This window comes from Tyto alba, unplaced genomic scaffold (assembly GCF_018691265.1).
Source record: "Tyto alba isolate M040663 unplaced genomic scaffold, T.alba_DEE_v4.0 Super-Scaffold_16, whole genome shotgun sequence".
Classification (NCBI taxonomy): Eukaryota; Metazoa; Chordata; class Aves; order Strigiformes; family Tytonidae; genus Tyto; species Tyto alba.
The window spans coordinates 7,908,648-7,930,275 of NW_024881278.1; the positions used below are offsets into that span (position 1 = coordinate 7,908,648).

Sequence of the window (21,628 nt, forward strand, 5' to 3'; positions counted from 1 at the left end):
CTACACCCACAGGCGAGTGGCAGGACTGGGCACCACTGAGCTCCGCTTTACTGACTAGCATTATTATTTCAAATAAGCCTCTTAGCTACACAATCTGCTTTCAAACTCCGTGGCTAATTATCTCCATCGTGAAGTCCATCCCCATTTCACCTTACAGCACATTTTGGGGGGTGAAGACCAACGTCTCATTCTCCTCCGAAGTTCTGCTGACGAGAACAGCGGGAAGGTGAATTGCTTTTATTCTGAATTACGTGCCCGAATGGCGGCGGCTTTAGGGAAAGGGCGCTTTAATAAAACCGCAAAGCCACAAAAAGCGAACTCTGAACTCGAGTAAGGGTCAGGGCCTTTCCGCCACATCCCCTCCCTCGCTCTGGTGCCTGGCCCGAGGCGCCAGCACCCCCGCCCGCCGGGCTGAGGGGGCGCCTCACGCTCCCGCTTCCCCTCAGCCCGGCCCCGCGGGGGCTTATCCTTGAGGAAAACGGCTCGTTTGTCTGGAAACGGGAGGGGGGGGGGAAGGGAAGTGTCCCCGGTACAACGGGGCGAGGGCCGCGCGCAGCCCCCGCCTTCCGCCGGAAGTGAGCGGGGCGGGCGCTGACCGCCCGTTTCCCGGTGTGTCGTCACGGCGCGGAGCGAGCGGGGCCGGGGCCGTGGCGGCGGCGGGGCGCGGAGCGGAGCAGCGGCAGCCCCGGCCATGGCGCCGCCGCCGCCGCAGAAGGAGATCGTGTACAACAAGCTGCTGCCCTACGGGGAGCGCCTGGAGGCCGAGGCCGCCCGGTTCCTCGGGCAGATCAAAGACAACCTGGCGCGGGCCGTGCAGCTGCAGGAGCTGTGGCCTGGGGGGCTCTTCTGGACCAGGAAGCTCTCGACGTGAGTGTGTGTGTGTGTGTGTGTGTGTGTGTGTGTGTGTGTCCCCGTTCCGGGGTTCAGCGGCCTCGGAGCGGGGCCTGCGGGGTTAAGAGGGCGCGAAGCCGGGGCGTCGGGCTCGTCCCTGCCCCGCGGGGCCGCCGTCGCCGGGGCTGTCCGGGAGGGCGGCGGGAGGCAGGCTCGCTTCCTAACGGTTCCTCCCTGCGCCGCTTAGTCAGAGCCGGGCGGGTGCCGGAGGCCCGTGCCCGGCCCCCCGCGAGGCTGCGGGCCGGGCGGCGCTGCCGGGACAGGGCAGGGCAGCACCGGGGGCCCCGCTCCGCCCGCCCGGCCCGGGCCCCAGCCCCAGGCTGACAGAAGGCCCGCCAGTGCTCCGGCGGAGGGAACGGGCACAAAGGTGGTTTCGCTTCCAAGAGCTCGCCTGTCGTCTCGGAAACTTTCCGAATTTTACTCCCGTGGGTTTCTTGGTTGGTTTGTGTGGTGGTGGTTTTTTTGTTTTTGTTTTTTTTTTTTTTTGACGTGTTCTTGGCCACCTGTTTCACCTCTTGCCTTTTTAAGCAAGTCGGGCGAGATACCATCTTCATGTAACTTCTGCTTCAGGAACGTGAAGTCTTTCTCAAGACAGGCTATTTGTTAGTTCGGTGCTAGCAGGATTAAATTCTGGCTTAATGCTGTGTCAACACCGTTGGTGCCCTTGATACCTTACCTATACAGTGGCACAGCGTAGTTTATGCTGAGGTTGGCTCTGCTGTGTGTGCTGGCAAGGTTAATACAGATGAAAACACCGTGGTTTGGTTTCATAGGTAACACTGAGCACAGCTTAGGTTTTTCTTAGTTAGTTCTACAAACCATATTTAACCGTTTTTTTTCTGGACCCTTTGGCACTGAAAATGACTCCTGTAGCTTCACTCAGTAAACTGTATTTCTTTGGATGCTTATCCTGTTCTATTGCTGAATGCTCTGCATGCCTTCATAAATAGTGTTTCCTAGGTGCTAGAAATTACAAATTGTGAGCGTTTTGGACAATTTCAAGATCTGCACTTAAAATTTTCTTCCCTACACAAGTAATTTTTTTTTTTTTATATTATTTGGGAATTTAATATAGATTTGGCAGTCAAATCTGTTTGATACATATGTATTGAAATGTAAGTGTCTTTGTATTTGCCAAGAGGCATTCTTAGATAGAATTACATTCATGGTTGCAAAATGACTCACATGTTTGTGTTGGGTGACAGTTTGAACCTGCTTGGAACCAGCTCAGTACAGTTTCCCTTCCTGCCCCCCCAGCCATCTGCCAGCTCATATTGGTTTCAGTGGTACTTGTTGCCTCTGTACCTGTGCTAGAAATTTGTATAGTAATCAAGTTGAAATGAAGTGTAACAGTAGTTCCTACGAGAAAGATCGGCATTAACTAAATGGGCCAGGTGTGGCCCGTAAATCCTTTGAAAATGTGTGGGGTTATATCAGAATCACCCTATTACTCACTCCCGAAGTTGCAATTACTGTTACCAGTTTAGGCTTCAGGGCAGTGAATTTAGCCTATTGAGAACTGCTGCTATGCTACTTTATGAATCACAGAAAGGTCGGGAGGCTCTAATTTGTGGTTTTCCACCTACTCTTTGAAGTTTGAATTTATTCTGTGTGTTGGCAACTTGTCTGATGCCTGTTAGTACCAAGATTTCTTTGTGGCATGTTATAAGCAGTACGACTCTGAATATGTTTGGATGTAGGTAGAGAAGGAAACAGTGGGGTTGGTTTAAAAATAAGCTGGTATACTTAACACAAGGGATGCTTTGCTTCTTAGTTTAACTTGACAAAAGTACTTCTGCAGGATGAAATATGTTAATAAAAGTTTAGGCCTAGATGAAACACTTCCAACCATATGGTGTTGTGATGTCATACCTAAGTCAAATTATAGGATAATGACAACAAAATAAAAGTTTTGATGAGTGTTGATAGTGGGCAATGCATCTACAAATCAGCTTACAACTTTTTTCCCTGTTGGCCAGCTATAATAAATAGTGGCTATGTTTGATTGGGGAAAAAAAAAAAAAAGCCCAGAATCTTCATAACGGTATGATCACTGCTTAGCTTTGTTGAACACGTCAGAATTATAAAAGCCAGTATTCTCACCATATCCTGTGAAATAATTTGTAAATCAGAATTATGACTGGCATGTCTTTAATTCTTGTAGAGTTACAAATGTTAATACAAGCATCATAATACGTACATACATATAAATGAGTAAAGAAAAAAATCGCATGCAGTTTATATACTTGTATAGTTATACTTATTAAGGTACTCGCAACTTTATGCAACCTGCATAAACCCTGTAGAGTATGAAGAATGAAACTAAAATCTTTTTTTTGAATTAAAAATTTGAGTATCAGTTACTATTTCATGACAGCTGAACCTGAGATCTTGTATTTCTTGTACTTCCAACAGCTTAAAACATGATTTGCACATAGTTATCTTAAGAACAGTTGTTTCATCTGCCTGATGTCACAAACTGAGTAGGGATTAAAAAAGGGAAAATTGGAGTTCATCAGATATAATGTGTGTGAGCTGATTTGCAGAATTCTTTTATGCGTAATTTGCAGTGATGCGAACTGGTTCTTTGGTTAGGATGCATGTGTGGAGTGTGGTGACAGAACTTTCTGTCCTGTGAAGACAGGAATAGTGCGGTTACTTTAACTTAGGACTTAGTGGGACTTCTTATGCAAGTAAAACTGCTTGGCATTTAAATCTGTAATCATCACCCCAAGATTCCTCCAACTTTGGCTAGTAAAATCTATATCTCTTAAAATGCTAATCTGGTTGTGAGAGCAGAAGACTGAGTCTCAGTTGTATAACTTGCTACAGTATGTGTGTGTGGAAAAAACAGATTGCGTCAAAATCATTTGCTTAGATGGATTTGCGTCATACTCTTTTATGGTCTCTAGGTCAAAAATAGGCTGCTGTTTCAATTTTTCCCTGTTCATGTTTTACAGAGTAACTTTGTGTATAGGTTTATTTTTAACTTTTTTTTTTTGTATACCATAACGTCTAAATGATCATATTAGTATAATATGAACATTTAATAGTTACTGTACATGTAGTTGTCTCTGGAGCCTGAAAAACACACAGATGTCTTTCCGTGCTTTCTACTTCAGTAGACACGGGAACAGTTTTTGGAGCGAGGGGCACAGTTTCTGTTCCTGGCAATGTTATTTTATGTGCTTGTCAGGTATAGGCTTATTACAAAATGACATTTAACTGTCTTGCTATAAGGTCTGGAAAAATGCAGTGCAACTGTTTTGATTTAGAATGACAGGATACAACGTTACAGAAAGGATGAAAACATTTCAGTGGGACTTCACTGAAGTATTTTAATCACTATTGCATAAAAATTTTGTTTTACCTATATTTTCCTCTCATCTTTATCAGAAAAATACAAGCTTTCCTTTTGGATGCATAAGGAGTGTGTGTACATACTGTATTTAGTCCTGTTGAGCATGATTCATTGTTGTTCATATCATTTGTCAAAAATTGAGGTTTAGACGAATCATAATTCTGTCCTGTATGTTCGAAAATGCAAATAGCTAGTAATTTAGGAGAGTGCTCTATTCAGCTTCATGAGTGAAGGCAGTTTTTAACTGTAGCAGAGCAGCCAACTTCCTAGGGCAATTTAGGATGTCCACTTGATACCATAGCACGTTTCCTAAAAATAGGTCTATTGTAATTGTGCAGTGAGAGATTGGATACCTAATACTTTTATAATAGGGGATTGGTTCTTAGGTTCCAATTTTTTTTTTTTTTGGTTATCTTCAGAGACCCTGTACTCTGTGCAGAAGGATAGAGCTGCAAACAGTATTTTTACTTCCTAGTCATGTTTTTTAGGGTGAGTGGGTAGTTTTTGTTGCCTTTTTTCTCTCCACTTAGCTGAACTCCACATCAGAACCCAATGGACTAGTGCAATGAAGGACAATTTATTTGTCCGTTTTGCAGCTGACTGGTAGAGGTTGAGAGCTCATAAAACCTTTGATGGTTTTGTTAAAGGAGGAATCAAAAGGGCAGCGGAATTAAGATTTCAAGAATTATCTCAATGTAGTATTACCTACTTTCATATAAGAAGTCTTTTTGTTTTGCAGCAATTCAGTTCTAGAATTATTTTTTTCCCCCAATAACCCAATTAATAATTTTTTTTTTTATCCTAAAGAGCCACCATTCATTTGATGAACATGCATCTGAGCAATTAGCCCCTAGGTATCCCTTCAGGATTTGTAAAGTTCTGCCTATTTTCTTTTATTTAGTGACAAAAATATTTCATCCTTTCTGAGGGGATATTCTGAAAACATTACGGTTCTTTTCTGTTAGGTTTTGCTCGTTTCATCTTGAAAAAATGATTAGCCCCTTTCTAGAAGTAATTATGTTCTGTCATTGTCTTAATGCACAGCTGGATTAAGACAAATAATTGACAGTTGTAAAATTTGCCTCCCCTACCTACGTGAAAAAGCTGTAAATATGGAGCAATTTGGCTTCTAGTTCTGCTTCTTGGCCATGGTAACATCTCCTGTGTTCAGTTTATTTCTGTGTACTTTACTCCTTCTGTTCCTTAATTAAACAGCATTTTGTATAATATAACTGCTGTTAGCAAATGTCAAGAAAGGTAACCAGCCAAACATCTTACTTTTGGTTATATATAACAACACTGACAGATTAATTGGATTTCTTGTGTAGAGTTTCCTTGTAGTTAAAATTTATTTTTCAAGCTTCCACAGTTTATTTTTTTTTTAATCACGGGTCAAGAAATAAAACCAGTGTTCTTTGTTATTTTATAGCTAGTATTATGAGAGTGGAGAAATAAGTGCAAGCTGATGTAACTGAAGGATAATGAATTGGAAGTTACTAAAAGTTAAACTTGATTTCAGAACGCTTTGTTCCACAGTGAAATGAGCCCTTGGTGCTGCTGTGTAACTGGTGTTTTCCTTCCCAGATGTGTACTGGCATGAAAAGTACGAACACTCTTTTAGGCTAACTCCTGTAAAAATTGGCCATTGCATCAAACAGTCTTTTATTAACCAGTAAGTGAAGACTGAGGGAAGTGACTAAGTGGGAGTGATAGGACTGTGGCTGGCCATCTCTCTCATGGTCATATAAAATGCCTCTGATTGTCCTGTTAAGTCTAGCTGATTGTTTTGAAGGCATGTGTTTTTCCTTTTGAGAGTCTGGGAATAGCTTTTATTTCTGTTTATGAAATTTTTGTGTTGTCCTGATTGTTAACCCATTTAACTTGAAAAAGCTTCCAGACTTTCATAGGGGGTTGTTCCCGTGCAGTGTGTGCTTTCAGAAGGTAAAATATTGTAATTAAAATAAGTGTGATTAAGTTATATACTTCTGTTTAGTCCTCACAAAATCGTGTCACTTTTTTTTTTTTTCCTTCAGGGTTTGTTTTTGCTTGTCTACTTTATGCATGTGAAAAGCGTAGGTGTTCAACTGTTAATGACGTAGTTGTATAGGTAGATAGTGTTTTGGGCCAATCCAGATAATTTAGTGGTAGAAGAGTGGGTTATTCTGTATTTGAAATAAGTAAAGCACATTGAAATGAGCATTAGTGAAAAAACTACCCATCAGATGCAAAAATCCCCCCTTGAAATCAGTGGGAAAAGGATAAGGGGAGTAGAAAGAAGTACTGTAGAGCTGGTTTTCTGTTTGGGTGTTTTGTTTTTTGTTTTTTTGTTTTTTGTTTTTTTTTTTTTGGGGGGGGGGGGGGGGGGGGGATGTGGGGTGTTTTTTTTGTTGTTTTTTTCCTGAAAAACGGTGATTATTGGTTTGCCAGAGCCCTGCAGCTTGTTCCACTGTGTCTTCACGTGAAAGTGCAAGACGGTTGGAAAAAAACCTTTCAAGGAAAGAGGAAGGGGATGTGGTATATGTATATTTATGGAAACTAACTCCATTTGGTAACATTACTAGCTGTGGGTGATCCTGAAAGTTCAGAGTAATGGCTATGGGGGGCAAGTAGAAAAACAAGTACTCAAGTAGTTGAGTTCAAATCCTGTGTGCTCTGGTGTCACTGTGTGACATGTGCTTCATGTAAATGTGTTTTATTAAAGGAACTGAATTTTAGTTTTCAAGTAGTCACTTCTCCCACTCTGTGAGGATTAAAAGTTTGCAGAGGAGTGTGAAGCATTTGAAACTAAACCAGATGTAATATTAAACTAAACTGTCACAGGAGTCAATTTCAGGAACCAAATTCAGGAATCAAGACGGTTTGTTTTCATTGTTAGATCAGTAGCTGCTAATGTTTGCCCCTTGAAAAGAAACTTGCCTCTGTTACTTTAACGTTGGAACCCTTTGGAGATGTTTCCTTCCTAACCTTTTATCGTGGTGGTTCCAGTGCAGGATTCTGCAGTGTGTGCTGCTCTGAGTGCCAAATAAGAGGTGTGAGATCTGTCATTCTTCATGTGACCAGAACAAGCCTTGATGCTCCACTGGTGTATATTTAGCAAAAAGTCAATCCAATCTGTACTAAATCTTAAACAATGACCAGGCTTCCCTGGTTGTTTTATAGGGGTTCATATCTTGTGTGCTGTGTCTGCTACTTGGAGGACAGCATATTAGTAAGGTTTCTTAGGAATCTTTAAGAATAGTTGGAGAAGTAATAAAAAGGAAAGTGCTTCCCAGGTGAGCAGTAATTTTATATTTGTGTGACATGTAAAATGCTGCACTAGAATGTTACATAGGTTTTTGCGGGTGCAAGTTATCTTTTAAGACTTTAAATGTATTCCTTTATTCAGTCTAAACTTGAAAATAGCAGGCACTTCTTCCAGCATTAGTCCTAATGGATCTGTACTTCCTTAAAATAGTGAATATAAGGGATAGTGGTGGGTCACACCACCAGCAAAGCTGGGTGGCTAGATCAGTTTTTCAGCCTTACTGCAAGCTATTGGATTTGGACTTTACTTGAAACTTAGTTTGTTTATTAACTTCTGGGCTGTGTCCTGCCTCTTCCTTGAAGTGCCTCACCTGGAAAGGATAGAGTATAATTGGGTTGTTTGTGACAGTTGTTGTGTTTCATTTTCTTTTTTTAAGAGAAATACGTGGGGATATGGAAATACTAAATGTCTAGTACATTTTGAGCTGAAGTGAAAGAGTATGATCCTTGTTTTTGTGGTATATGGTGTGAGCATGAGGTCACATTATTTGTGTAATCTGAGAAGACTGTAAACTTTGTTGGGTCATTCTTTTTCTTTCTGTAGTTACAGTTGTCTTCCTCTGCTATATATCTTCAGGGTCTTTTGGACTTGTGAATCAGGTTTTAATTTCATTTTAATAAGCAAGTCAGTGTCTGGCTCAGGTCTTAGATAAAATGGAAATGTTTAAAAATATTGCTGAGTCATCTTGTGTTTTGTTTGTAGATACATTCGATTATATGGGAGAAAATTTAGCAGAGAAGATCACGTGCTTTTTATCAAATTGTTGTACGAGTTGGTAACAATTCCAAAACTGGAGATCAGCATGATGCAAGGATTTGCACGCCTGTTGATAAACCTGTTAAAGTAAGTACAGATTTCTGCTGACTACTAAACTTCCGTGTTTAAGTAGTTGATCACTTCACTTGCTTAATGTTGTTACGTACTTTAATGTAATAGTATGTTCTATTGCGGGTTACTTCACATAGTCTCCACTGTACAGAAGATGTTGGTTAAAAAGAGTTCTTATGTGAACACCTTGTCCTTTAGCAGTGGTACTGAAAGTGAAAGAATGTCAGGTATTTTTCCCCATATTAGGAAAAGAAAACATCTTAGAGAGCCAAGTGTTAAGGTTGAATCTCAAACAGGGAGAAGATGAAGACTGTCTCACGACTTGATGATGTTTATTTCACTTAGTCAGAGTTTTCCCAAAGGTCTTGACAGCTTCTGTTCCTGCAGAAATGCTGAGAGTGGCTAGCTTGTTTCTTGCCTGACCTTCCTGCAGCTTGTGCCAAATGCTGGAGATAAGCATAATTCAGAGCAGTGACCTGGGGTCTTGTCGTGTGCAGTGTGTTTATGTAAATGTTTAATTCTAAAGTGTTCATTGTGTGGTGTTTTTTTTTTTTTTTCTATTAGGAAAAAAGAATTGCTTTCCAGGGATGATTTAGAGTTACCATGGAGACCACTTTATGAAATGTTGGAAAGGATATTATACTCCAAAACAGAACATCTTGGATTAAACTGGTTTCCCAAGTAAGTTTACGTTTTAAAACATTTGATAGGCTATAAGTACCTGTGATGCTCGAAAGTACTTTGCAATTTGCATTTAATACTTGGAATTTGATAAACGGTAAATATTTGGTCTATATTTTCATGAAGTCATGTATTATTTCAGTAATTGCACGCAAGACTGTAATAAATCGTGTGCCGCCTTCTGGCAATGTATTGTCTGTGTTACATGGTTTCTTTATGAATGTTATTGAGTTAATTTCTAAATATGCTGAAGCAGGGATCTTCGACTTACTTCAGGATGGTGACTTACAGTTTAACAGATTTAATATTGAATTTTTTATGCTATTCAATAATGCTATTCAAGTTAAATGTCTGCTGTTCTGTTTTATTTCACAATAAGGGCTTGGGGAAAAAAATGAAAATTCTACTGTTCTTAAATACATGCACTGTAATCATTCCCAGTATCTGTAATCTATGTGTTAATTGGTATGCACACAAAGTGAAGTACCTTCTATAGAAAATACTTATAATCACTTTGAATATATATTTATACACATACATATATATATATATGGACAAATATTTTTTTTTCCCCCGTTAATAACATTAGAAATGTTCTACTGATTTTAAAAATGAAAACTTACTTTCTTTGCTTTCTTTGCACTACCAATCCGTCCCCATTTGTCAAATTCCCCAAATTACTATTTTAGTAGTAATTCCAATTAGAGAAAGTATTGCTCTATAAATTACATGTTATAAAAGATATTGCATGGGTAACTCATTATGTTTGTTTGAATTGAAACTTCATGTAAAGAAATGCAGGTGAAAATACTTAATTGGCTTTAGGGGAAAAAAAAAATTCTGTTCAGGGATATTGAAGTACTACCCCTGATTGCTTTTACTGAGTGGAAGATCCTATTGCTGATAAGTGGCAGGAACAGAAAATATATGTAGCCTTGTAACTTGTTCATAGCTGGAAAAATAATTTTCCTAAATTGCAATAATTTGCTAATTGTAGATGTTACTTGTAAGTGAAAATGTGAAAGAGTAGAGCCTTTTTTAGTTGGTTTATTTTATGCCTATGCCAGTACCCACTGAAACTGCATAGTTTGCTCTGCAGGGATGTTGTCTAGACACTTTTCATTTACTGTGTGAGAAACCTGGGTAGTGGGGAGGGGACTTCTCCAACAGGGAAAAGGAGAATAAGCTGGGAGGAAGGTATCAGTTGTGATGGTCTGTCTGAAAAATGCTTAGCTTTTATTAACTGTATTAGCTACCAGACACTCCATCTTAATATGCAGTGCGATTTGTTCTCATACGGTGTTCAATTTTAAGGGGTATCTTTTTGGTTGAAGTCAAGAGATACTTTTAAAAGCTGATTGATTTGATTTATAGCTGTTAATTTAACTGTTTTAATGTTATTTTTTTTTTACATTCAGTTCATATCGACCAGGCTTGTCTTCACCTAAAACATTTGTGCTTAATGTATTACATAGGTGGTAAGAATGACTTTTTGTTTTGTTCAGCTCTGGCCGATGTGTAATCTTCTGCATGTTCTGTTAGATTGTAACACTTGTCACACAGGTGTAATTTTCTGCATAAATAATTGTATTGGAAAACCAATGTTAACATTACACCACTGTTTATGAGAATGTCGCACTGTATGTAAACCTTTCTAATTGGGGAACAAGATAGCGTGTGTGAAGTGGCTGATAAAAGTGGCTATATGCTAACTAATTTAACCAGCATATATATGTAAGGGTCAAATGAGAGTTAAGTTTTATATTTGGAAAATTGCTGTGTCTGAATATGGACAAAATCAGTGTTGGTGTAGGAGTGCATGGTATTGAGTAAGTGTACCTTACTATTAAAACCGATGAAATCATGGAAAGTGCTTTAGCAGTGAGGTAATAGGTTCTGGAAAATATACCCAGCAACAACCTTGTAGCTGGGAAATGTGAAACAAAGCTTCTATATCGGAAGAGTATACTGCAAATTTTTGTAGTGAAAACCCTATCAGGAGTTTTGGTGTGTATATAAAATCAGAAAACTGATAGAAGTGGAATTGCAATGTTTTTTGTGTTGTTTGGGAAGAAACTTTTAGTTGTACTAATCCAATGAGAGAGTGTTATTTGGCTCACCGTAGTTAGAAACTCACTAAAATAATTTGTGGAACTAGAACTGGTTGCTCTTTTCATTGTCCTTGATTTAAGCTCTTGTAATGGAGTGTCCACTGCAGGACTAGAATTTCACTTAAGGTCTGAGTCTGTCCTGAAAAATTGAAAATCGTGGTTTTACTGCTTTTTGTTAATATAAGTCAACAGTATCCATTTAAGTTAATTGTTTTAATTGAAACAAGTTTCTCTTTGAAAGTACAGGGAAAACCCCCCAGATTTACGAATTCGTATGGTCGTGTCCTTTCCAAAATAAGAAAATAATCATGTACTACTAAAATGATGACTATTGTTGGGTGTTCTTAACATATCCATGTGGCAAGATATAATAATAATAATAAGCTAATAATCCTTCAGGTAATAAGGAGGAACTGAAAGCAAGGAAAACAGAATGGGATGAGAAATTTTCCTTTATCTTCTTAAACAACGCTGTTGTTTCAGTAATTAATAGGGGAGACCTTCCAGTGTAAGTGGGTTCATTACCTCTTGATTACAAAGGTTTTAATGCCTTATTCAAATGGTCAGCATTAAATACCTGAACAAGGACAGGAGTACAAACTGTAGTAGGCTGATCTGACCAGTGTGGTTTAGGTGGATAGTTGTTTGCTGTTGTGCTCTATTAATCCATGGTGAGGTTTAGTGGTAGAGCAGCACACAGAAATGTGTGAGTGCAATAAGTGTAGGTATTTTTGAGCAATTGTGTAGTAATGGGTATACAGAAAGTCTAACCAGAAGTGGAACAGAAGCCACTGCTAAAAAGTTTGAGGAAGTTGGTTCAAAGTGATAATGAAAACAGTAACCAGCAGTCTCTTGTTCTCCCCAGCTATGTTGTCCTGTCCTTTTCTAACAAGTAGCCATCAAATGAGAATCTTACGACATGTCTTCTGTAGTTGTTTTGTACTTTAAATATGCCTTAGATGGAAGTTGCCTTATGTACAAAATTCTCTGCTGATGTTTTCTTCTTTCTAGCTCCCATTCTAAATTTGTGATCAGAAGACAGGAGGGGACATTCCCTCCAATTTTTGTCCTTTGCTCTCTTCCACTAACAAATGCTGAGATCTGACAGAACTTGTGAATTTGAAAGACTTGTTGATATCTGACATCAGAGTTTCTTACCAGGTTCTCCTTAGCAATAGTTTACTTCAGTGAAGTGTGATAGTATAGGGATAGCTTTTTTGTGTTTGTCACACAGACATTTTTCATGTTAATTTTTAATGCTCTTAAAGAATGTTGCTGGTTCATGCTTTATTTATCTACTCTTGGAACAACTGTTATCTATTTGCTAACTCTTTCAAGAACAGTATTCACTTTAGCCCAGAATCTTTGATCTTCTTGCAGAGTTTGATCTTATTTTTGTTTAGTGGGTGGTTGACCATTCCTCTTTAGATTATAGAAGCTGTCATTCAGCATAAAATGTTCGTTCTGGGTGAGGACATGGATTTACTTTGTCACTGTTTCATAAATCTACAGAAATTGCATCTTCTAGAGCACTGCTTGATCTGAAGTAGTGTTAGGAGGGCTGGGTGGGCTTTTGTTGGCTTGCACTGAATGTTGAGGTATTGAAGGGTGATGTATCTGTTTTGTATTTCTTCTGGCTTGTATGGGATCAGTTTATTTTGTGTAGGACTAGAGAGAGAGTGTGTGCATGCTTGATATTTGTGTGTCTCAATTGACCTAAACTGATCTTTGCTAAAATTCTGAAGGTGATATATTTACATCATATTTTTCTGATCAAAATAGCATTTATGTATGATAGGTTTTGATGATGAATTAAAGGATGCAGTTTTCCTCTATAGAAAGTACAACTAAAAGGTATAGGAAGTTCTTTTGCCAGAACTTGTCTTTAAGTCAGGGAATGGTTTCTGAATAAAATGCAATTTAGTCTTGATCTCATTTTGTAATTAACAGAAGATTTGAATAACATGACAATTTACTAGCTTTATGGTTCCATTTGATGGATCTTGCTCTCCTCCCCCTCCCTCTTATCCTGAGTTTATTCTGAGGCTTAGTCTTTTTTAAGTGGTTTGATGACATCCTGTGACAATTTATATTAAAATGATTTCTCAAATAAGTTTTCTTGCTATGGATGAAAACACTTTTAAAAAATTGGCTGTTAATTGTAAGGGAAGCTAATGAAATAACCATTGATTTGCAGGTAACTCACTTGTCTTTCTTAGAACCACTGGACAAAAACTGAAACCAGATTGAAAAGAGTAGAAGATATGGTGTTTGGAATCTTAGTAATAACTTTCTGAAGTCTTTTGCTTTTATTTATCTTACAAATATTAAGTCCATAAACACTTTCTTTTCTGTTTGTATTTTCAACTTCCCTGGGGAGCTGCCTTGCTCTGCTGGTTGTTAATGGATAAAATGTAGGATATCACATCTAAGAAATTATAGTAAATCTTCGCTCTGCACTTAAATGCAGTAAATACTAGAGTAGTATGTGAAAAGTAGAACCAGGAGATTAGCAATGCAATTTCAATCATTACGATTAGGTCTGTGTAGAATTAGTTACTGCATGGTCACAGAAGACATCTAATTGCGTCAACGTTACCTTAAGCTCTTGTGGGAAAAATGAGCAAATGGTTGTTTATTTTGTGCTGTCATTGAAATTTGGTAATACACTATCCTCAACGTTTCCTTTCTTGTTTCAGTTCCGTAGAAAGTGTTCTGAAAACACTTGTGAAGAGCTGCAGACCGTAAGTGTTTGCTGTTGTTTTCTTGTTTTGTTTTGTTTTGGGGTTTTTTTGTGTGATTTTTTTTTTTTTTTTTTTTTTTTTTTTTAAGCCTGTATCTTTAATATTACTTTAAGAGGGGGAAGAAAAGTATTTAAAAGAAATCCAAAACCAACCTCCTCACCCTACTAGTCATTCCTTGGTTGGTATTGTCCCAACTCGTTAAAGAAGTTTGGGGTGAAGAGTAGAGACTTTCCTGGTTTACTGCATTATGAATGATCAATACCTGAGGTTCATAGGTTGCTTAAAACGAAAACAAAATGACAGGCATGTTCCATGTTGTAATATTTAAACAGAGTGTAAGGTGGTTAGTTGTTGTTGCTGTTTGGTTTTTTTAAAGCCTTAGGTGAAAATCTGTTAATAGTTAAGCCAGGATATCCCTAGATAAGGCCACCATTGCTTTTGTTCTTCTGTGCTCATAGGTTCACTGGGAACATGTGTGCCTGAACCAGTCTTACTCTCTGCACTAATTTACTTTGTTAGCAGCTTAAGATACTACAAAGATGCAGAGAAGAGACTTCTCTTCTATTTACCAGTCATGTGGCCATTTGTAGTCATCTGCTTTCATGGGAACAGTTGTTTCACGTACCAGTGTTACTCTATTGAGCGTTCTTATAGAAGATGCTGTTCTAAACACATACTATTAGTATGAGGAACATAAAGATAAAACAACCTTACACTTCTCCCAGACTTATATGGGTTTGTAGCTAAATAAAATCTATTAGTTTTCAGTGTTGTTTTTTTCTGGTATCTGTTATGAATACGAATGTAATTGAAGCACACTGTTTTAAAAATGAAAATATGATATTTGTCTCTTGAAAATTCTGACTTGCAGTTGGGACATGGATAATGTTATTTCCAGTTGGCCCCATATCAACCGCAATAATTACGTTATATAAACAGTTGTATCTGGTATGCATTTTAAATACTGCATTGCATGGATATTTCTTTTAAAAGAAATTAAATAACTGGCATTCTTTCAGTGTTCCAGTAAATGTTCATTGTGCCTTAAATTATCTCTTTTCTATTTTATCAAATGTGAATTGTAGTTGTTTTATTTTGACCAGCCTTCACATTGAAATGGCTCTTCATTGTACAGAATATTCTTACACTTGTGGTCTTGAAATGATGTCCTTCATGTCTTAACTCTGTGTTTCATGAAGGTTAAGTGGAATTGAGGACTGCCTGTTGACTCTGAGTATGTGGTCTGACCTTTAAAACTAAGACTTGTGGCAAATTAGTAGATAGTTTTAAGTATGCCTAAAAAAGACCCAGACTTTAAAGCTAAGCCTGTATATGTTCATTTTTTTTTTCAGATATTTTCCAGAAGATGCCACTGCAGAGATGCTAGATGAATGGAGGCCTTTAATGTGTCCATTTGATGTTACCATGCAAAAGGCTATTACCTACTTTGAACTATTTCTACCTACTACCCTTCCTCCTGAACTTCACCAGAAGGGTTTCAAGTAAGTGTGATTGAATGTCTGTTGGTACAGTATTCTGTTGCAAATGCAAGCAGTTATCTTTTACAGGATGACTTCAAGTCAACCAGCAAATTGAATGGTGGCTTTTAACAGCGTTTTTGGAAGGAGTTCAAGAGAGAAATTCTGTCAGCATTTTTCTTTTACAAAAGTTATCTGGGGGAATCTTAATACCTATTCTCTAATGAGTTTTTCCCTTTTTTAGTGTAAAGCATGCAGTATACAACAAAGCAAACTAAATTGAATTAAATAGTCTTACAAGTAAAGATCATTCACCATAGTGCAGCTTTAAGTCCTACCTTCTGTTTAATTTGGGGTAGCTTCTGATGAGTACTTCATGTAGATGAAAGTATAGCTGTTACTACAAATATGGTGTTGGGAAGTAGAGGTCTTTAGTTCACTGTCAAGATATGGAAATGTGAGATAGTGTGAAGATATGCTATAGTAAATGAGTTTAGGAATTAAAGGAGAAACATTTGCAGGATGGGACAGTGTGTGGATCATCTTTAAGGCAGAACTACTGAACTTTGAAACGTAAGCCACTGATGTTTAGTGCACGTAGAGGTTACTTGGGCTGGTTAGGCTAGAAGTATTTGTGTTGTAGGATTACTGAAAACTTGAGGCAAAGGAGTGGATGTAGTTTATAAAGGTGAGTTACGAGACTGATACGGAGGGTTTGTATTCTTGGCTTCAGGAGAATTCAGAGTAAATTATACTTGTAACCATTGGTCAATAGGGACAAATTTTAGACTCTAAGGTAGAGGGCAATGGAGTGTGATTTATTTTCATCAAGTTTACCTGTGTTGGGATGGCAGTATGTAATGAAATGGTGAAGCTGAAGTAGATAAGGAAACTCATGGTGAAACACTTGTGTGAGAGGCAGGGATCAGAAAAGAATAAGAGCAGGAGAGGTACAGGAAGCAAGGACTGAATGTCAGGATTAGAGTAGGGAGGATGGAGTGGGAGGCAAAGTGGTAGAAGCATTTCCATGTTGATCCGTGCTCTTTTGAATGAGTTGAGGAGCAGGTCACTTCCTGTGACCACCTGGCAAAGTGAGGGATAAATACCCAGTGAAGGAAATGCTTTCGTAACATCAAAATCATTTTGATTCTCTTCTCTTGCAGACTTTGGTTTGATGAATTTATAGGCCTTTGGGTGTCAGTTCAAAATCTGCCCCAATGGGAAGGGGTAAGTATTTACTTCTCATCTACACTAGAAGACCATTTCTACAATGTGCTTGCAAGGCCTTGAAGTCAAGCAGTGATGTAATGAATTTTTTTTCCTTCTGGTTTAAGTAGTACAGGAAAGCAGAGACAATAATTTCATGACTGTTAGCAAGCAATTACAGGCTGAATAAATGAGTCTGCACTTTTGCTTGCTGTACACTGTTTAACAGCTAGCTCAGGCAGCTTTTCTTTCCAGCCTTGGGAGTGCTGGCATTTTGCAGACTGCCTGCTGTTGCTTACGATGATGCACAGTGTTATTGTGATTTCTATAAATTGTGATTCTGTAAAGTCCCATCTTTTATATCTTAACAGATCTTTTTTGTGATCCCTAATTTTGAGTAGTAATGCTTTGCCTTGACTGCAGTGAGTTGTTGTCATCTCTATTTTAGATACAGTAAAGAACCTGTACTCCCCTTGGCCAAAAATACCATTGGGCTATATCTTTCAAGTAAAACAGTCTAATGTGTTCCTCTCTGCCTTTTTTCTGTGTGTCTCATATAACTAGATACAAACTTGGGAAATAAAATAGAATCTCATTCCTGAGACAACACCACCGGCAATTTAGGTGCTACTGAAGTCAGCTGACCTATGCCTTGGCTTTACTGCAGTGAAACTTGGCGTATTACCAGATTTTTTCCATACTCAGTATGAACATAAGCTCATTGACCATCTGGCTCCTTCTACTAATCTCCTGCCTATATACACAAGGAGGACTTCTCACTGTCTTTGGAAAAAGCTGCTTTCTGAAACATGGCTGAAAGTTACCTTCGCAGCATGTTCTGTTTCTGACAATTTCTCTGTGAAAAGGCTTGTGTATAGGTCTCTGAGGTTTGAGTTCTGTTTCATCACAATAAAAGAAGGCAAGTCTCTGTTTCAACAGTTGGCAACCATCCAAATTTGAACAGGGGTGATTGCCAAAGCTTTGTTTGAGATTTGTCTTAAGACATTTCTGCATTTTTCTGATAGCTGTCCAAAAAATCACAGTTCTGTCTACTCTTTCTAACAGAAGGATGACAGCCTGCACTTTAATATCATGATTTGGTTGGTTTCTGTCAAACAGTCTAACAAATAATCATCAACACTCTTTCATAAGTTACCTCTGATACTTTTTTTTTCCTATCTTCTACTCTATTCTGACAATTTGTTCAGAAGGCTCAGACAACTTTATTTTTTCCCAGAGCTTTCACGTCTTGTTTCCTTTGCTGTCTTGTCCACTTCTTAAGGGCAGGCTTGTTCATTTCATCAGATTTGGATGCGGATAATTAGACATATGGATTCTGACTATGCAGTCCAATTTAAGCCTCTGTGTGCTGCAAGCTTTTTCTCAGCTTGCTTTGGCAGGAGTTAGACTTGCTGTTTGAAGGGGAGCTATAGAATCAATTGCTTCTGTGCCTGGGAAGGTTTTTTTTTCAGTGGGTATTTCCTACTAACAAACAAAAACGGTAGGGCATTTAAGAATACGTAACACTTGTCTTCGGGCTGTGTCAGATTTGACTGTCCTCCACTGAATTTGTGGGTTTTCCAAAGCTATCATCTTTTAGACTGAGAGGTGAACTGTTCTGTGAATATCTGTTTCTGAATTAGGCAGGATTATTTAAGGCCCTTCCTTTTGGGTTTGCCATAGCTTCAGGATACTGATAGAAGCATCAAGGCTCTTGAACACTTGATAGGTTTTTCCCTATTTGGACAAGCTCATAAAAGGAGTGTTGGTGGATTATGTGCTTTCTCACGATCAGGATATGAGAGTCAGACTTCATCTCCTTTTTTGTTTAGTCCTGATAACTGTCTTTCCTGAGGACATCTTTCAGTTACCTTTTGGACTTGAGACTGTCTTCCAGTGATGGAGTGTCTAATTCTTTATAGATAGTCACATACTGTCATCCTACCTGACAGCTAATGCCTGTGATGTTTACAAGCCACAGATGTATATAAACCAAAGCTTACAAATGTGACAGCCATCAGCACAGGCAAGCACACTTTCAGTGGGATGGATCCTGGAGAAGCAAAATAGTCCTTCAAGATGTGTTGGTTGAATTATCTTCAATGTCTATGTATAGATGCTATTTTAGGCCAGTATCCACATTTGGCTCACGTAAAAGAGCTCTGCTGTTGAGTAGGAACCGTGGATGAATTGACAATCATAAGCAGTTGTTATGCTGCTCTCACAGTTACTGTGGAATGTCTTCGTGGTATGTGATTTTTGTGATCAAAGTTACCAAGAACTAGGATGATACATTGGCAGCCAAAGTGGATATAGCATAGGGACCTTTTCCTTGCCAGGAAGTCATTTGTCTTTGGATACCTGTTTATTCTCTTCTTAAACCTCCTGTCTTCTACAGAGCCTGTCTCATTCTTGCATAAAAGAAGATTCCTGATGCGTTGATTGGTAGGGTTGCAGTCTTCATAATATTCCTTAAGATGTTTTCCAGTAACTAATCCAAATAGTCTTCTGTGCAAAGGCTCTGAAAGTAGGTAGCAGGTTTCTGTTAGAGAAGTCAATGAAATTGCCAACCTAGAGCCTGTTCTGTTAGGAGATTTTTTGCTTCGCTTAAACTGTGTTGTGGGTTTATTGGGAAATCTCTCTTCTGTCACCTGGAGTTTGTTCCAAACCTTTGCTACAGAGATGAATAGTGGGCATAGCACTGTTCTTCAGAGTTGTTCTAACAATAAATGGCTGAGAATTAAAATGGTAGTGAATGCATTCTGCCTTTCGTGTTAATTCACAGTGCATGGGGAGAGGGAGGGTGTGAGTATACCTTCTAGAAGTACTGCCAGTACATCTTTACACTTAAAAAAAAAATTCTGAAGAGATGGGGGTGTATATTCTGACAGGCTGCCTCTACCAGAACTTAGATCACAATTACCTGCTTTGTAAGTGCTCAGATGAGCAATGGGTTGGACTCCTGAAGGTAGGAATTCAGATGCATTATGAAATATGGTATTGGTGGTTTCCGATAGAGTGAAATCTCCCTTTACAAGTGCTTTAGTGCCATGGGTAGCTTTTATCTTGCATCTGTAAAGTAGATTTGAGGGGTTTGTGCATCTTTTATTATAAATATATTCTGATGACTATTGTTTTCTTTTCTGGTTGTTTTCAGCATCTAGTAAATCTTTTTGCTCGCTTGGCCACTGATAACATCGGGTACATAGACTGGGATCCATATGTACCGAAGGTAATATTTCTCATGTCATGAAATTGTTTTGCTTACTTTGAGATAAGTCTTCAGTGTTACTATGCTAAGAATAATTCATATTTCCTGTATGGGTCTTATACTGCAGTGGCCTATTTTTTTTCAAATGGGGTGCATTCATGTGAAGACCTAAGTTTAACCTGGAAAATTTGAGCTGTCCTTTTGTAATGCACAGCATTGGAAGCTGTTACTGTTACCACCTGACTCAAAAGCAAACCAAAGCGACAACGTACCTTACTATACAAGTGCTGTCTGATTGTGTAACTAATCCCATGTTCTTGTGGAAATGGCCCTTAATTATATCCTTTTGATAAATAGTATATATGAATCTTCCAGCTTGCGGGTTTTTAAAAAGATGTTTATAGCAGTATTCATAGTAGTTAGATTGTTTAAAAAAAAAAAACCACCCACATTTTGATTAGAAAATTAATTTATGCCATTTAATTTATTAATTCATGCCAATGTTGTTTTCCTTTTTTCAGATTTTTACTAGAATTTTGAGAAGTTTAAATCTTCCAGTGGGAAGCAATCAAGTTGTTGTTCCAAGATTCTTAACAAACGCTTATGATGTAGGACATGCAGTAATGTGGATCACAGCCATGATGGTTAGTAACTCTTTCATAAAGTGAAACAAAAACTAATAGAAAGCTTTAAGGAAATGTGTATTTAAAATTGTCTGTTCTGTTTAGCTCCCTCCTGAAGTGTGTTCTTAGGTTATCTTTTGCCCAGTGTTTGTTTTCAACTCTCGGTTGGGAATGTTGATGGAAAGGTTTGTTTCACAGCTGCTGTCTGTGGCATCCTGGAAACGAACAACCAGATACAAGTGCCTCTGGGGATACACACTTGGGACCTGCTGAACAGCTGAATGACTTATAGGGTGAACCTCATCAGATCAGATGGGGAGAACTTGCTACTTCGTGCTGAACCGAGGGTGGGGAAGGGAGGGAATTTGCAGATGTGATTTGATGCTTTGAGGTATTGTTGTCATGAGTGTGCTCACTTGTACCTCATACTACTGTGTTACCTGTTCATTTTCATTTATTATGTGTAATAAAATTCTGTGTTTTATTTTTTACAGGGTGGACCAAGTAAACTAGTGCAGAAGCACTTGTCTGGATTGTTCAATAGCATTGCCTCTTTTTACCATCCCTCAAATAATGGGCGCTGGCTGGTGAGTTGTTTGTGTGTCAAGGCAGTAACTGGCTATAAATTCAGTGGTCAAACCTCTCAAATCAAACATGCTGATAGGTGTACCATGTGTTCCAACAGCTAGATTGTCTGTTGGTTGTATAATATTTTGAGGCTTTAATTTTCAAGATAGGTGATTGTACTGTCATTCAAGTTGTGCTTTTATTCTGATGTCAGGACCACAGCTAATGGGACTATTTTGCAAACATCTAACCCAAGTGCAGTTTAGAAGTCCAAAACTAGACATCTAATTCATATATAACTAGGAAAAAGAAGTCAGCACTTTAAAGGAGGGGAATATACAGCATCGGTATTACTTGTGTGATATAGCTTTTTTTATTACTGATCCACTGTCTCCAAGTTAGCAAAATCTAGTTTTGATTAACCAAAGCGAACAAGATTTTTATGCTTCATCAGATGAGATATGTATTAACTTTTTGATGGTGTAGCTAGTAGGAGTCTTCTGCTAGAGAACGTAAGAATCTTCCGGTGATAGCTGGTAGAAAGTACAGATTGAAATAGCAAGGCTGGTCCAAGCAGTGCCGAAGGAGCTGACTCGTTCTGGAATAGGGTGTTTGCTTACATA

The 21,628-nt window shown here is 38.6% G+C and overlaps 1 protein-coding gene across 2 annotated transcripts in view; it reads left to right on the top strand.

Annotated features, from left to right (window-relative positions):
- Positions 1-207: 207 nt before the first annotated feature.
- PSME4 (proteasome activator subunit 4) overlaps positions 208-21,628 on the top strand; it is a 70,012-nt gene continuing 48,591 nt past the window's right edge. Inside the window, exons 1-9 of one of the 2 annotated variants that reach the window (XM_032989310.2) lie at positions 208-226; positions 8,259-8,399; positions 8,949-9,065; positions 13,876-13,920; positions 15,273-15,422; positions 16,562-16,625; positions 19,762-19,836; positions 20,337-20,459; positions 20,933-21,025. In XM_032989310.2, coding sequence (XP_032845201.1) covers positions 8,359-8,399; positions 8,949-9,065; positions 13,876-13,920; positions 15,273-15,422; positions 16,562-16,625; positions 19,762-19,836; positions 20,337-20,459; positions 20,933-21,025 — 708 coding nt within the window. In that variant the 5' untranslated portion in view covers positions 208-226; positions 8,259-8,358. Of the gene's footprint in view, positions 227-595; positions 868-8,258; positions 8,400-8,948; positions 9,066-13,875; positions 13,921-15,272; positions 15,423-16,561; positions 16,626-19,761; positions 19,837-20,336; positions 20,460-20,932; positions 21,026-21,628 lie in introns of those variants that run through there. The other variant, XM_032989309.2, reaches the window with a different exon arrangement.